The sequence below is a fragment of the Dipodomys ordii genome, unplaced genomic scaffold (assembly GCF_000151885.1).
Source record: "Dipodomys ordii isolate 6190 unplaced genomic scaffold, Dord_2.0 Scaffold3, whole genome shotgun sequence".
NCBI lineage: Eukaryota > Metazoa > Chordata > Mammalia > Rodentia > Heteromyidae > Dipodomys > Dipodomys ordii.
This window is the reverse complement of record NW_012267219.1, coordinates 2,870,496-2,883,577: the sequence shown is the minus strand read 5'-3', so window position 1 is coordinate 2,883,577 and position 13,082 is coordinate 2,870,496. Positions and strand designations below refer to the sequence as shown.

At 55.2% G+C, this 13,082-nt stretch overlaps 1 protein-coding gene across 1 annotated transcript in view; it reads left to right on the top strand.

The window, feature by feature from the left end:
• Agap2 (ArfGAP with GTPase domain, ankyrin repeat and PH domain 2) overlaps positions 1-12,345 on the top strand; it is a 16,886-nt gene extending 4,541 nt beyond the window's left edge. The window contains exons 2-18 of the mRNA XM_013022992.1: positions 2,649-2,707; positions 3,278-3,365; positions 3,562-3,647; positions 3,797-3,944; positions 5,217-5,351; positions 5,703-5,812; positions 6,934-7,092; positions 7,249-7,335; positions 7,420-7,524; positions 7,937-8,099; positions 8,266-8,382; positions 9,058-9,186; positions 10,336-10,484; positions 10,611-10,701; positions 10,840-11,062; positions 11,240-11,495; positions 11,822-12,345. Of these exons, the coding sequence (XP_012878446.1) occupies positions 2,649-2,707; positions 3,278-3,365; positions 3,562-3,647; positions 3,797-3,944; positions 5,217-5,351; positions 5,703-5,812; positions 6,934-7,092; positions 7,249-7,335; positions 7,420-7,524; positions 7,937-8,099; positions 8,266-8,382; positions 9,058-9,186; positions 10,336-10,484; positions 10,611-10,701; positions 10,840-11,062; positions 11,240-11,495; positions 11,822-12,064 (2,348 nt within the window). The 3' untranslated portion in view covers positions 12,065-12,345. The remainder of the gene's footprint in view (positions 1-2,648; positions 2,708-3,277; positions 3,366-3,561; positions 3,648-3,796; positions 3,945-5,216; positions 5,352-5,702; positions 5,813-6,933; positions 7,093-7,248; positions 7,336-7,419; positions 7,525-7,936; positions 8,100-8,265; positions 8,383-9,057; positions 9,187-10,335; positions 10,485-10,610; positions 10,702-10,839; positions 11,063-11,239; positions 11,496-11,821) is intronic.
• Positions 12,346-13,082: the final 737 nt, after the last annotated feature.

The window sequence follows — 13,082 nt, the reverse complement described above, 5'->3', positions numbered from 1 at the left end:
CGGTCTCCCCGGCTCCCGGCCGCCGCCTTTCCCTCTGGGCCGCCCCTCCGGGACCCCCGCTCCCCGGGGGGCTGAGCCCCGACACCAAGCCCGGGGGCGGCCCCCCTTCCTCCCGGCGCCCTTTACTCAGCAGCCCGAGCTGGGGGGGCCCGGAGCCCGAAGGCCGGCCGAGCGGCGGCGTCCCCGGCTCGTCCTCCCCTCACCCAGGCACGGGCAGCCGGCGGCTCAAGGTGGCGCCTCCCCCGCCGGCTCCCAAGCCCTGCAAGACCGTGACCACTAGTGGAGCCAAAGCCGGCGCCAGCAAGGGCGCGGGGAGCCGCCTGTCATGGCCCGAGAGCGAGGGCAAGCCCAGGGTCAAGGGGTCAAAGAGCAGCGCTGGGACTGGAGCTTCTGCCGTGGCCGCCGCCGCCGGAGGAGGAGGAGGAGGAGGCGCTGCGGCCCCGACCTCTGGTGGGGTCGGGGCTGGGGCTGGAGCCCGAGGAAAGCTGTCCCCGAGGAAAGGCAAGAGCAAGACCTTGGACAACAGTGACTTGCACCCGGGACCACCTGCCGGCTCGCCTCCTCCGCTGACCATTCCAGCAGCCCTGGCGCCTGCCTCCACCATCCCCACCACCTCCGCGCAGCCCCCCGGGCCTGCACCTCCTATCACCCTGGAGCCTCCAGCTCCGGGGCTGAAAAGGGGCCGGGAGGGGGGCCGAGCATCCACTCGTGACCGCAAGATGCTCAAGTTTATCAGCGGTATCTTCACTAAGAGCACAGGGGGGCCTCCCGGCTCCGGGCCCCTTCCCGGACCCCCAGGCTTGTCTTCTGGCAGCGGGTCCAGGGAGCTCCTGGGCGCGGAGCTCCGAGCCTCCCCTAGTGAGTAGGGTCAGGGTCCGAGCGGGAGGGTGAGGGTATCTGGAATGATCAGTCTGGGGGTCGGGGAGCGACGTGCCGGAAACCAGGGAAGCTTTTCTCTTGGGTGGGCGGACTAGCCCTTGGGTTCACTCCCCTAGCGAGGTCTGGGGTAAGGAGTCGCGGTGAGTAGCTACACTGAGCGACATGAGAGATGGGTGACTCGATTTCAGAGGGATTCAGAGAGCTTTCTGGGAAAATAACGTCCTTGGTCAAAGCTTGTAAGAATACATATACATATATATATATACTTATATATAATATGTTGCATATTATATATATATATATATATATATATATTATATTACTCCCAGAGAAACCCCAGATCCTACTTGTAGCCTCAGCTAGACTCTGGAAGCAGAAAAACACCGCTTTGCGTGGTGTACAGGGACACTGGAGGAAGGGGGAGGGAGACGCGTGGAAGCCTCAGTTTCCCCACCAGCAGGCAGTGTGACAATGACCTTGCAGGCAGTTGCTCGCCTGGAACAGGTCCTCTCCGGGGTGGCGTGCAGGCTTGCTGGTTGTGTTCTGAGCGGTGAAGGTGGATGGGGCGGTCTGCGAGCGCGCGGGGGCTGGAACGTGCGGAAAATTGAACTGTGCACTGAGGGAGGGGGGGGATGCTGATAGGAAGCCTGGCTTCCCCCACTACCCACCCCCGCCCCACGACAGCGGCTTCGAAACCCGCCCGGGGCTGACCCTGGAGTGAGTCAGGGGGGTGGGGTGGGGGCGGAACTGCTGCAAAGACCATTCTTACCCTGGGAGACTTGGGAGGCAGTATGGGGAAGGTAGTGGGATGGTGTCCCCCCCCCCACCCACACACCAAGGGGTGCCTTTGTATTTTCGGGGAGAGATGAAGCGGAGACAGTCGGTTCAGGCTCACACTCCCCGGAGGGGAGGCGGGTCTGGAAGCGGGGGCGGCCCCCGGGGTTTGGCTTCTGAACCGGGTGGGAGCAGATGGCTCCGGATCCCAGAGTTCCCGCCGCAGCTGCGGCGCCCCGGGAACGTCCGGCCAGTGTCAGGCGCGGGGGCCGGACCCGGGCGGGCGGGCGGGCCGGACCCGGGCGGGCGGGCGGGCCGGAGAAGCCTCCTCCCAGGCCTGTGGCTTCTCACGGCCAGGGGATGGAGCCCTTCCCTTCTCTTCCCTTCCCTGCAGTTCTATTGGAGGGTGTTTGTGGGGAGGCTGTGGGAGACCCAGGCACAGGAAAATCTAAGCTCTATCCCTTATATGCGGGGAGAGGGTCAAGGCCGCAGTGCCCGTTGACCTTGAAGAGCCGGGAGGGAAAGCCCTCACCTGAGGATCTCGCCTGTGAAATGGAGACCACGAAACAACCACTCTCTTCCATGTCTCAGCACTTCCTGCTGCGATTTGTCGGGGGTGGGGTGGGGGAATCTGTCTTTAACTGGGAGAAGCTCCTCTATTCTCTTTGGGGTGGGGTCCCGGGAGAGCTAGCTACAGGTCTCTTGGTCTGGGGCAGGGACCTACGTTTCGGGATATGCTTTAAAAGAGATGCCAAATGAAGTATTTTTGTCTTCCTAGCTCTGTTGCTAAGCAACCACTGAGTGGTGGCAACAGCTGTGGGGAGAGCTGGCTGGGATGGGAGGACTGGGGACCACTATTAGACCTATCTGTTCCACAACGCCTCACCAGCCAGGCAAGGGTTCGGGAGTTAAGGGAGCCACAAGGAGAGGCTGTGGTGGGAGTCAGGAGTCCTGGTAGACCTGAGCCTCTCCTCTTACTTCCCCTCTCTTTACAGAGGCTGTGGTCAATAGCCAGGAATGGACTTTGAGCCGTTCCATTCCTGAACTGCGCCTGGTAGGTAACCCAGGCCCTGGCCTGCATGGGAAGGCTGACCTCACCCACCACACTCTTACCTGTTTCCTTCGCATCTCTCTCTCCCTCCTTCCTTTCCTCCCCCCCCCTTATCTTCTCTTAATTTCTCTTCTCTTCTCTTCCTTTTCCTCCCCCCTCTCCCCATCCCCCACGGTCCTCTTCCAGTTCCAGGCTTCTCCTTTCTGTCATCTGTCCTTTTAGCCCTTCAGGTTCTATTGGGTAAAACTTTCCGATCAATCACTGCCTAGGCTGGTGACAGCTAATGTGTACACACAACCATACACACGCCTCATAGGGTTCCTAAACAACCCAAAAAGCTGTACTGAATTACTAACATTGTTCAGCCTGTGATCCACTTCAAGCTTGGGATCACCTATTATTGCACTATGCTCTGTTCATCCCAGCTATCTCTTCTAGCTGTCTGTGGGCCTTAGAGCACATCCTTGGGTGATTTGACACCACCATTCCCTGTGGGTTTTCAAGTGTGTGCAGACTCAAGCATCTTGCCCCCTCTTAATTCCCACTCTCTCTGTTCCCCACCTTCCTCCTTAGGGTGTGCTGGGTGATGCCAGGAGTGGGAAGTCATCACTCATTCATCGATTCCTAACTGGTTCATACCAGGTGCTGGAGAAGACTGAGAGTAAGTTCTCATGAGCACATTACCTAGGGATGAGGGCCAAAGATCCAGGAGTAAAATCAATGCCTGAGCAAATGTAAAGACTAAGGGGAAGGATGGGATGATAATATCTAAAATATAGAAAGTGTGGAAAGGTTTGATGAACTTTGGATCTCTTAAAGCTTTGGATCTCTTAAAAGCTTTTAATTCTTCTCAATAGGTGAGCAGTACAAGAAAGAGATGTTGGTGGATGGACAGACTCATCTGGTGCTGATCCGAGAGGAAGCAGGGGCACCTGATGCCAAGGTGAGGAGTGGAAGTGGTGGGGTGGGTAGGCTGGCTGGCTGGGCTCAGCATTGGACAAAGGAGAGCTCCCTGGATTCCCATGTCTCCCTCTGGATAGCATCCAGGAATGGATCTCTCTGACCCTCCATTTTCCCTTTCATTCCCACAAGTTCTCAGGCTGGGCAGATGCTGTGATCTTTGTCTTCAGCCTGGAGGATGAGAACAGTTTCCAGGCTGTGAGCCGTCTCCATGGGCAGCTGAGCGCTCTCCGGGGAGAAGGGAGAGGAGGCCTGGCCCTGGCATTGGTGGGGACACAAGGTAAGGAAGCAACCAATTTTAGGGGAGGCCTTAGGATGCTACCAGGGTACTGCCCAATCTGGGTGAGAACTGGGTAAAGTGTGGAAATGAATACCTAGATTCCATAACTCTCTAAAGGGAATCTGATTTCCAAGGAAGAGAGAGTCGTGAAAATAAACACAAGCTTCAAAAGGTATAAACAGAGAAAAAGTCCCCCAGAGAGGAAAAGACAGTCACAGTAACTATTTCTGTGCCTCTTCTGAGATGTCATCTACCTGAGTTCTTATACATTTCCTGACACCACTGCCGTGGGACACAATAATTTCAAGTCCTAGTGTGGATCGCTTTTCCTGCCAGTTACCAGTGGCTACTCAGGAGGTGAGAATTGAGGTTCAAATCTAGCCAAGGAAGGAAAGTCATGAGACTGTTATCTCCAATTAATCTCCAAAAATCCAGAAGTGGAGTTGTGGCTCAACTAGTAGAACACCAGTCTTAAGTGAAAAAGCTCAGGGACAGCACAAAAAAGCTCCAGGACCAGCACAAAAAAAAGGGGGGAAGAAAATCTTTCCCATTTTCCTCATGCTATAACTAGGTATTGCTAGGTCAGTCTGACACCTTTTTAAAGAACTGTGTCTAAAAACCAAGAGAAAACACAAAAAAATGTTGGAGAAAACCTCTTAGTTCTCAAAATAATGATTGAAGCTTACAGACTCTACCAGACCAAGTCAGGAAGAGCTTTTCCAATGCCCACCTGTGTCCAGCTGGCAGGACTTTCTGTCTGATGTTGATGCTGCAGGTGTGCACCTCCACTTGTTGCTTGCATCCTGTTTTCTTACTGTAGAGGGAGCAGTCCACCTGTTAACGATAGATATTTAACTCCCCCCCCCCACCAGGTCACATGCCAGGTAGCTCCTTATTCATGACCAATTGGCAGGGTGATGTCATTTTTGAGACTCAGCCATTGTCAGGAAGCTCAAACCCCATCAGGAAGCGCTCTCCCTCCCTCCCTCCCTCCCTCCCTCTCTCTCTCTCTCTCTCTCTCTCTCTCTCTCTTTCTCTCCCCTCTCCCCCCTCTCTCTCTCTCTCACTCTCTCCCCCCCCCAACACACATACACACACAGAGTTTACCTAGCCTCCTTCCGTTCAGGTAGATGTGTGAGTTGGACCCAGAACTCAGAGGAACATATATACCTCCAGTGGACCCATCCTCAGCCTGGAGCACAGAGGAAAGTGAATCATGTAAAGTAAGGAAAGGGCCCCTTGTTTAATGCTGCCCCTTTGCTGTCCCCTCAGACAGGATCAGCGCTTCCTCTCCTCGGGTGGTAGGTGATGCTCGTGCCAGGGCTCTATGCACAGACATGAAGCGCTGCAGTTACTATGAGACGTGTGCAACCTATGGGCTCAATGTAGATCGGGTCTTCCAGGAGGGTGAGTGTGGTGATCCTCTGCATCTATGGGAAGCAGGGAGCCAGAGGCCTGGGATATTCTAGAGGCCAGATATTCAGGTCTCTCTGTTTTCCAGTGGCTGAAAATTAGCCTCTGAGAGGGAGGAAAGGTGGAGAAAGGTTTGCTTAATAGTCATTCATCTTTCTGGGCTCCAGAAGCCCAATGGGTGGTATGGCAACAAGATGGCCTGGGGGCTGCAGGTGGCACAGAAGCAACAGGAACAAGAAAGTTGGGGCCTACTCTATCTTCAGGGGATTTCTCTTAACTTGGAATGGAAGAATGGTCTTGGGGAACTGCCCTGCTCATGCCCCTTCTCTCTTCCCCTTCCTTCAGTGTCCCAGAAGGTAGTGACTTTGCGCAAACAGCAGCAACTCCTGGCTGCCTGCAAGTCCCTGCCTAGCTCCCCAAGCCACTCAGCTGCCTCTACTCCTGTAGCTGGGCAGGTGAGTGGGGATGTGAGAGACAATGGGTAAAGGGGGCTGGGAATACAAAGACTGGTAGAACATACAGAAGGAGGTTGGCAGAGGAGAGGGGCAAGGGGAAATGACAGTGATACCATTAGTAGAAATGCTTTGGAGCTGGGCTTTGGTGATTGGTGCTTGTAATCCTAGCTATTCAGGAAACAGGTCTGAGGATCATAGTTTGAAGCCAGCCTGGGTAGGAAAAGTCTTTGAGACTTTTATCTGCAATTAACTAGCAAAAAATCTGGAAGTGAAGCTGTGGCTCAAGTGGTAAAGTGCTAGCCTTGAGCACAAAAATCTTAGGGGCAGTGCCCACACCCTGAGTTCAAGCCTCAGTACTGGTATATATACACAAAACTGCAATGGACTAGAAATCAGGTTTGAGACACTATTTGCAGTGTCCTTAAGCAACTTACTTAACTTCCCTAGGTTATCTGGAAGATTGTAAGGCATAATACACATGAAGTCAACTTCTGCAAGAGGTTGACTTAAAATATATTTTATATATATATTATATTTTTTGTTGGTCATGGGGTTTGAACTCTGGGCCTGGGCGCTGTCTCTGAGCTCTTCAGCTCTTCAAGGTAACCTCTCTACCACTTGAGCCACAGTGCCATTTCCAGTTTTCTGGTGGTTTATTGAAGAAAAGAATCTCATGGATTTCTCTGCTCGGGCTGGCTTTGAACTGTGATCCTCAGATCTCAGCCTTCTGAGTAGCTAGGATTACAGGTGTGAGCCACCAGCGCCCAGCAACTTAAACAATATTGTTAAAGATTTTTATTATCAATACAATGAATAATGGTGAGATCAAGAAATGGCTGTATAGGGCTGGGAAGGTGACTCAGTGGTAGAGCGCTTGCCTTGCATGCCTGAGGCCCTGGGTTCGATTCCTCAGCACTACATAAGCAAAAAGAACAAAGCCAGAAATGGCGCTGTGGCTCAAGTGGTAGAGCGCTAGCCTTGTGCTGAAGAGTTGAGGGACAGCGCCCAGGCCCAGAATTCAGGCCCCACAACCGGACTCCCCCCCCCCAAAAAATGGCAGTATTGTAGCTTGGTGAAGGAAGGGGTAGCAGATGTCTTCTGACTCCTCTATATATCCTCAGGCTAGTAATGGGGGCCACACTAGCGACTACTCTTCTTCTCTTCCATCCTCCCCCAATGTTGGCCACCGGGAGCTCCGAGCTGAGGCAGCAGCAGTGGCTGGATTGAGCACTCCAGGATCTTTGCACAGGGCGGCCAAGCGGAGGACCAGCCTTTTTGCGGTACTGGATATGCTGACCTCCACCCTCCTAGTCCTCTGTTACTTGCCCATCATCCCTCATTCCTAGGGCTTTTCTGTAGGGCTCTTCTTCATTTGTCTTCCCTGTCCTTCCATCAGTGCATCCTTCTATCCATCCTGATTCCAATAACCATTCCAGAATCGTCGAGGGAGTGACTCAGAGAAGCGGAGCCTGGACAGTCGGGGAGAGACAACAGGGAGTGGTCGAGCCATCCCCATCAAACAGGTAAGTGGTCTGGGGCTGGAGGAAGGGTGGGGTGGCTGGTCTCAGCTGGCTTTTCCCCCCTATACACATCTTTCTGTACTCCAGAGCTTCCTACTAAAGAGAAGTGGCAATTCTTTGAATAAAGAATGGAAGAAGAAATACGTGACCCTGTCCAGTAACGGCTTCCTACTCTACCATCCCAGCATTAACGTGAGTGGCAGAGAGTGGGCCACAGGGCCAGCCTTGTATGTCTTTCAGCTCTGCCTCTCTGTGCCTCTGACAAGCATTCATATCTTTCTGGGAAGCTCTAGACCTGCTCTTTAAGGTTTAGCAAGCATGTTCAGAGCCCACCATCTGTCCATACTGGTGATGGGAAGGTAAATTTACCTTCCAGGAACCTAGAGTCTAGAGCACCCAGGAAGGCCCTGTCCTTAGCCTACCTTAGCCTGTGAATGCTTTCTGGAGGAGGAAAGGCCAAACCAACTCTGATGGTCCATCTCTTAGGGCCCATCCCCTAGAATTTCATCCCAGCCCAGTCAGCTACTATGGCCTCATCTCCCCCCTCCCATACTATTAACTGCTTTCCAGCATCACCCAAGACCCAAACTTGGTCCTCCTCCAGGATTACATCCATAGTACCCATGGCAAGGAGATGGACTTGCTACGAACGACAGTCAAAGTCCCAGGCAAAAGACCCCCAAGAGCCATCTCTGCTTTTGGCCCCTCAGCCAGCATCAACGGGCTGGTCAAGGACATGAGCACTGTCCAGATGGGTGAAGGCCCTGGTAAGTGGGTGGGCCTATGACAAAATGGGAGGAAGTGCCAGGAGAAAAGGGAGGACTAAAGGGAAGTAGGAGTTGGCAATGGATAAGTGGGAGGGTGGGTGATAAAGAAATTCCATATAAGGAAGAGGGCTGAGAGACAGAGAGGTTCATCTTCTCCTTCTTTCAGAAGTCACTACTCCCATGCCAAGCCCCAGTCCCAGCCCCGGTTCCCTGCAGCCACCAGACCAGACATCCAAGCATCTGCTGAAGCCAGACCGGAATTTGGCCCGAGCCCTCAGCACCGGTTAGTGGGACCGCCCTCCATCCACTGTCTTCCAGATCCAAGTGGGATGTGGGTGGAAAGTGAAATCAGGGTGGAGGCTTGGAGCTGGAATGAATACATAAGTGAACACATGGAGTGTCTGCTGGGCACCTGGCACCAGGCTCACACATCATGTCTATCAAGACAGTTACCACAAGTAGGTTCTAGAGAGCCAAACTGCCTGTGCCCAAATGCTGGCTGCCACACGGGCAAGTTCCTTGGCCTCTCTGTGCTTTAGTTTTCTCATGTGTAAGTGTATTAGTGTTTGGAATGCTTGGAAAGATATAAAGACCAAGTAGATAGATACACAGAGACTCAGATCTGTAGATATAATTTAAACATCAAGTAACATAACAAATGTTCCTTACAACAACCTCATTAGGTCAAGATCACTATCCACATTTTAGGAATGAAGAAGTTGAGACTCAGACTTAAGTGACTTGTTCAAGGGCCCAAGGTCAGTAAGTGGCAGAGCCAGGGTTGGAGTAGAGGTCTGATTCTAAGCCATTTATCTGCCCAGGGGATCCCCCTAGAGAGACACAACTGGGGACTGAGACTCTGAAATGCCAAAGTTAGTTCAAAGGAGGAGATAGGTTATGAAGAAATCAGGAAATCTGCAGATGGGACAAATGAGGCAATTGTGTCCTCCTTCCTAAGACTGTACCCCATCTGGAGACCTGAGCCCCCTGAGTCGGGAACCCCCTCCTTCTCCCATGGTGAAGAAGCAGAGGAGGAAAAAATTGACAACACCATCCAAGACTGAAGGCTCAGCTGTACAGGCTGAAGGTGAGGCTCTGGTGGGCAGTCCCATTTCCATCTTGGACCCTCATATCTCTGACCTAGCTCCTGCAGCTGGAGGTCAAGTGCCTGAGCTCAGTGCTTGACCATCATTACCACTGCACAGAATTTAATGGAGAAATGGGTGGACACCCCCATCCCCTGTCCTTCCCCTGTTCCCAGCCAGTGCATTTTCCCAAGAATTCCCTGTTCTTGATGACACTCTTGTTCCCTCTTCTAAGGACTCTAGTTCTTGTTCCTGCCCTCAGCTTAACTTTTGACCCCCCACAGCCCCTACAACCCTGACTCAGCTCCTGAACTCAAGTGTCCCCTCTGCTCACCAGGTCCTGGACTCTGGTCACTGTCTGAAATAACTTACAGTGATCACCAAACTCCCCCAACAACCCTTGACCATAGTGATCCCATTATTTTTCCCCAGGACTTCACCCCACTCCCCAGCCCCACTGACTTCTCCTGAGCCCCAGGGCTTCTCTCCTCCTAGCCTGTGGCCCAGCTTCTGTCCCCTTCTCCCATGTTCACCCAGCTCCTGACTCTCCCTACCCCTAAAGAGACCCATGACACTGGTCATGACACCTGTCCCCAGTGCCCCTGCTCTCTGCTGGGTGCTCAGACTCGGGTTCTAGATCTGCCTACTCTCATGGCTCTTGGCTTCTGCTCCACTCTGCTCTGGGGCCACTGACTTTAGTTCTGCTTTCTCTCCCCATCTGTCTGTCCTGCTTTGTCTCTGGCACTCTCTGTTACTGTCTCTCTCCATCTCTCCATTTGCCTGTCTTTTCCTTCTTTCTTGGTATCTCTTTCTCTCTTCTGCTCTCCATTCTATCTCTATCTCCTTCGCTTCGGGAAACCAGCCAAGCGCAAAATGTGGAAACTAAAATCCTTTGGTAGTTTAAGAAATATTTATAAAGCAGGTAACAAGCGGGGAGCCTGGAGGGGCACTCAGCTTGGGTGCAGAGGGGGTGGGGGTGCCTCTGCCTCTCCCTGCATGCGCTGGGGCTTCCTGCTTTTCCCTGCCCTCTGCTTCCCCTTTTCCCCACTGCCCCACTCCCAGGGGCTGGGACAGACATCAGGGAGGAAGGGTTTGGGAAGGCCCCTGACTGAACTTTGTTCCTCATGGTACCCGTCCATCCCCCTACCCAGAGGAAAACTTTGAGTTCCTGATTGTATCCAGCACTGGTCAGACATGGCACTTTGAGGCAGCCAGCTTTGAAGAGCGGGATGCCTGGGTCCAAGCCATCGAGAGTCAGATCTTAGCCAGTTTGCAGTGTTGTGAGAGCAGCAAGGTCAAGGTAATGGTTTGGGGAGGGGGCAGAGAGAGGGGGCTGGGAGGAGAGCAAGGTGTTGGAGAAGATGAGCGATGGGGAGAGATGCCACTCAGAGTCAATACTAACTAATCACCACCCATTGCTCTGCAGCTGCGCACAGACAGCCAGAGTGAAGCTGTGGCTATCCAGGCAATCCGGAACGCCAAGGGAAACTCCATCTGCGTGGACTGTGGGGCCCCCAGTGAGTGCAGTGGCACAGTGGAGGGGCCTGGGAAGGGGAATACCGGGGCTAGGGAGTGTGGATCTCTGAAGTCAGTGAATGCTGGGGTGTCATTCCATGCTGCCCAATTGGGAGCCTACCTCTGCACTCTGTCCCCAGACCCCACGTGGGCCAGCTTGAACCTGGGTGCACTGATCTGCATCGAGTGTTCTGGCATCCACCGGAACCTGGGCACACACCTGTCCCGCGTTCGCTCGCTGGATTTGGATGACTGGCCGCGGGAGCTGACCCTGGTGCTGACTGCCATTGGCAACGACACGGCCAACCGCATCTGGGAGAGCGACACTCGGGGTCGTGCCAAGCCCACGCGGGACTCTTCGCGGTAAGCGTAAAGGAAACAGAAAGGCCTGGGGTTGGTAGTGCTCAAGATCTGTGGGCCTTCCCCCCCGCCCCTCCCCGGAGAAAATCCCTTGGCCTCGGGCAGGTCCTCTGGGGCAAAGGCGCAGAAATCCTGGTTAAAGGTTTCTGGAACTCCTTCTGTTGATCCCTGGTATTGCAGGGAAGAGCGCGAGTCGTGGATTCGCGCCAAGTACGAGCAGCTGCTGTTCCTGGCGCCGCTGGGCACCACGGAGGAGCCGCTGGGCCTCCAACTGTGGGCCGCGGTACAGGCCCAGGACGTGGCCGCTGTTCTTCTGCTTCTGGCCCACGCGCGACACGGGCCGCTGGACACCAGCGTAGAGGACCCGCAGCTCCGTTCCCCACTTCACCTGGCTGCGGAGCTCGCCCACGTTGTCATCACGCAACTGCTGTTGTGGGTGAGTGTAAAGGAGGAGTTTCGAAGCCAGCCGGGTCAGGAAAGTCCGTGAGGCTCTTATCTCCAATTAAGCACCAGAAAACCGGAAGTGGTGCTGTGGCTCCAGTGGTAGAGCGCTTGCTTCGAGCTGAAGAGCTCAAGGGGCAGCGCTCAGGCCCAGACAGAGTTCAAGCGCTTGGATCGGCACCCAAAAATAAAGCCTGGTGCGGGAAACCCTCATTTCCCCCAAAGGGAACCTGTACAGGAGACGGACTTAGGAAGCGTAGAGAAGGTGGAGGTACGGACGGGGTGGGGACGCGCAGTCACCGGGCTCTTTCTGCCCTCTAGTACGGCGCGGACGTGGCGGCCCGCGACGCGCAGGGCCGCACGGCCTTGTTCTACGCGCGTCAGGCTGGAAGCCAGCTGTGTGCAGACATCCTCCTCCAGCACGGCTGCCCAGGCGAGGGCGGCAGCGCAGCCACCACGCCCAGCGCCGCCACCACGCCCAGCATGACCGCCACGCCCAGCCCCCGGCGCCGGAGCAGCGCCGCTAGCGTGGGCCGCGTCGAAGCCCCGGTAGCGCTGGTATAGTTGCCCAGCAGCGGGAGAGACACCCCATCCCCACCACCCCCTCAGGCGAGCCGGGCACGACCACACCGGGTGGACCATTGGACAGATGCACCCACTCACCTCTTCAACCCGCCCCCCACCCCCACCACGGGAGCACTTCCTTACCCCCCACAAGGGCACAGCCCCCTCCCCTCCCCACGCCTCCCAGAAGACACAAACGCACCTTCCTCTCCCCAACGAGGCATGGAGACCCTTCCCCCCTACCCCCACAGCTCAACACACCCCCTTCTCCACTGTTTCCATACTCGGATTGCTTTGGGTCTACCCGCGCGGTGTTTGCAGAAGGGGATGCTCTGGCCGCGTGCGCGCGCGCAGCGCAGGCCCCAGGGCGCTTGGACATGCCCATTCGCGCCCCCTGTTGGTGGGAAAAGACCCAGTCCTACCTGCCTGCGCTGAACAATCCCCAAAGGCGGGAGCCCAAACCCAGGCTGGCTCCTGGGGCGACGCCACGCCAGAGGGAGGGGTTAGTACGTGAAGGGCTAGCCCTGGGACTTGGGACCAATACTGGGACCCCCGTCCCTTCTATGCTGATCTCACTGCCCAGTGAAGGGGGAGGAAGGGCAGCGAGGGGCAGGACCCCTGCTGCCCATAGAGTGTGTGTGTGGGGGGGTCCCCAACCCTTTCCGTGAAAGGGACCATGAGGAGTGGAAATTAGGATGTCCCCCTACATCTACCTATAGATGAAGCGAAAGGGCCAGGGGGGAGCCAAAAGCCCGGGTCCCTCCCCTACTATCAGGAGGGAGAAGGAAAGGAGCCTGAGGGGGCTGGAGAAGGGCCTTGTAATTTATTGCTTTGTTCCCCAACATGGGGGTGGGGTGGGGCCGGGGCGCGGGGAGGGCTTTTTGGGGTAGGGGAAGCCAAGGGTGGGTAAGGGGTGGGGTGGGGCGGGGGTGCTCTCTTGGGTTGTGAGTGTCTGTGACCGTGACTGCGTACCTGTGACTGTGCAGCGCCCGTGGTGATCTGGGGTAGGGGGGCACCC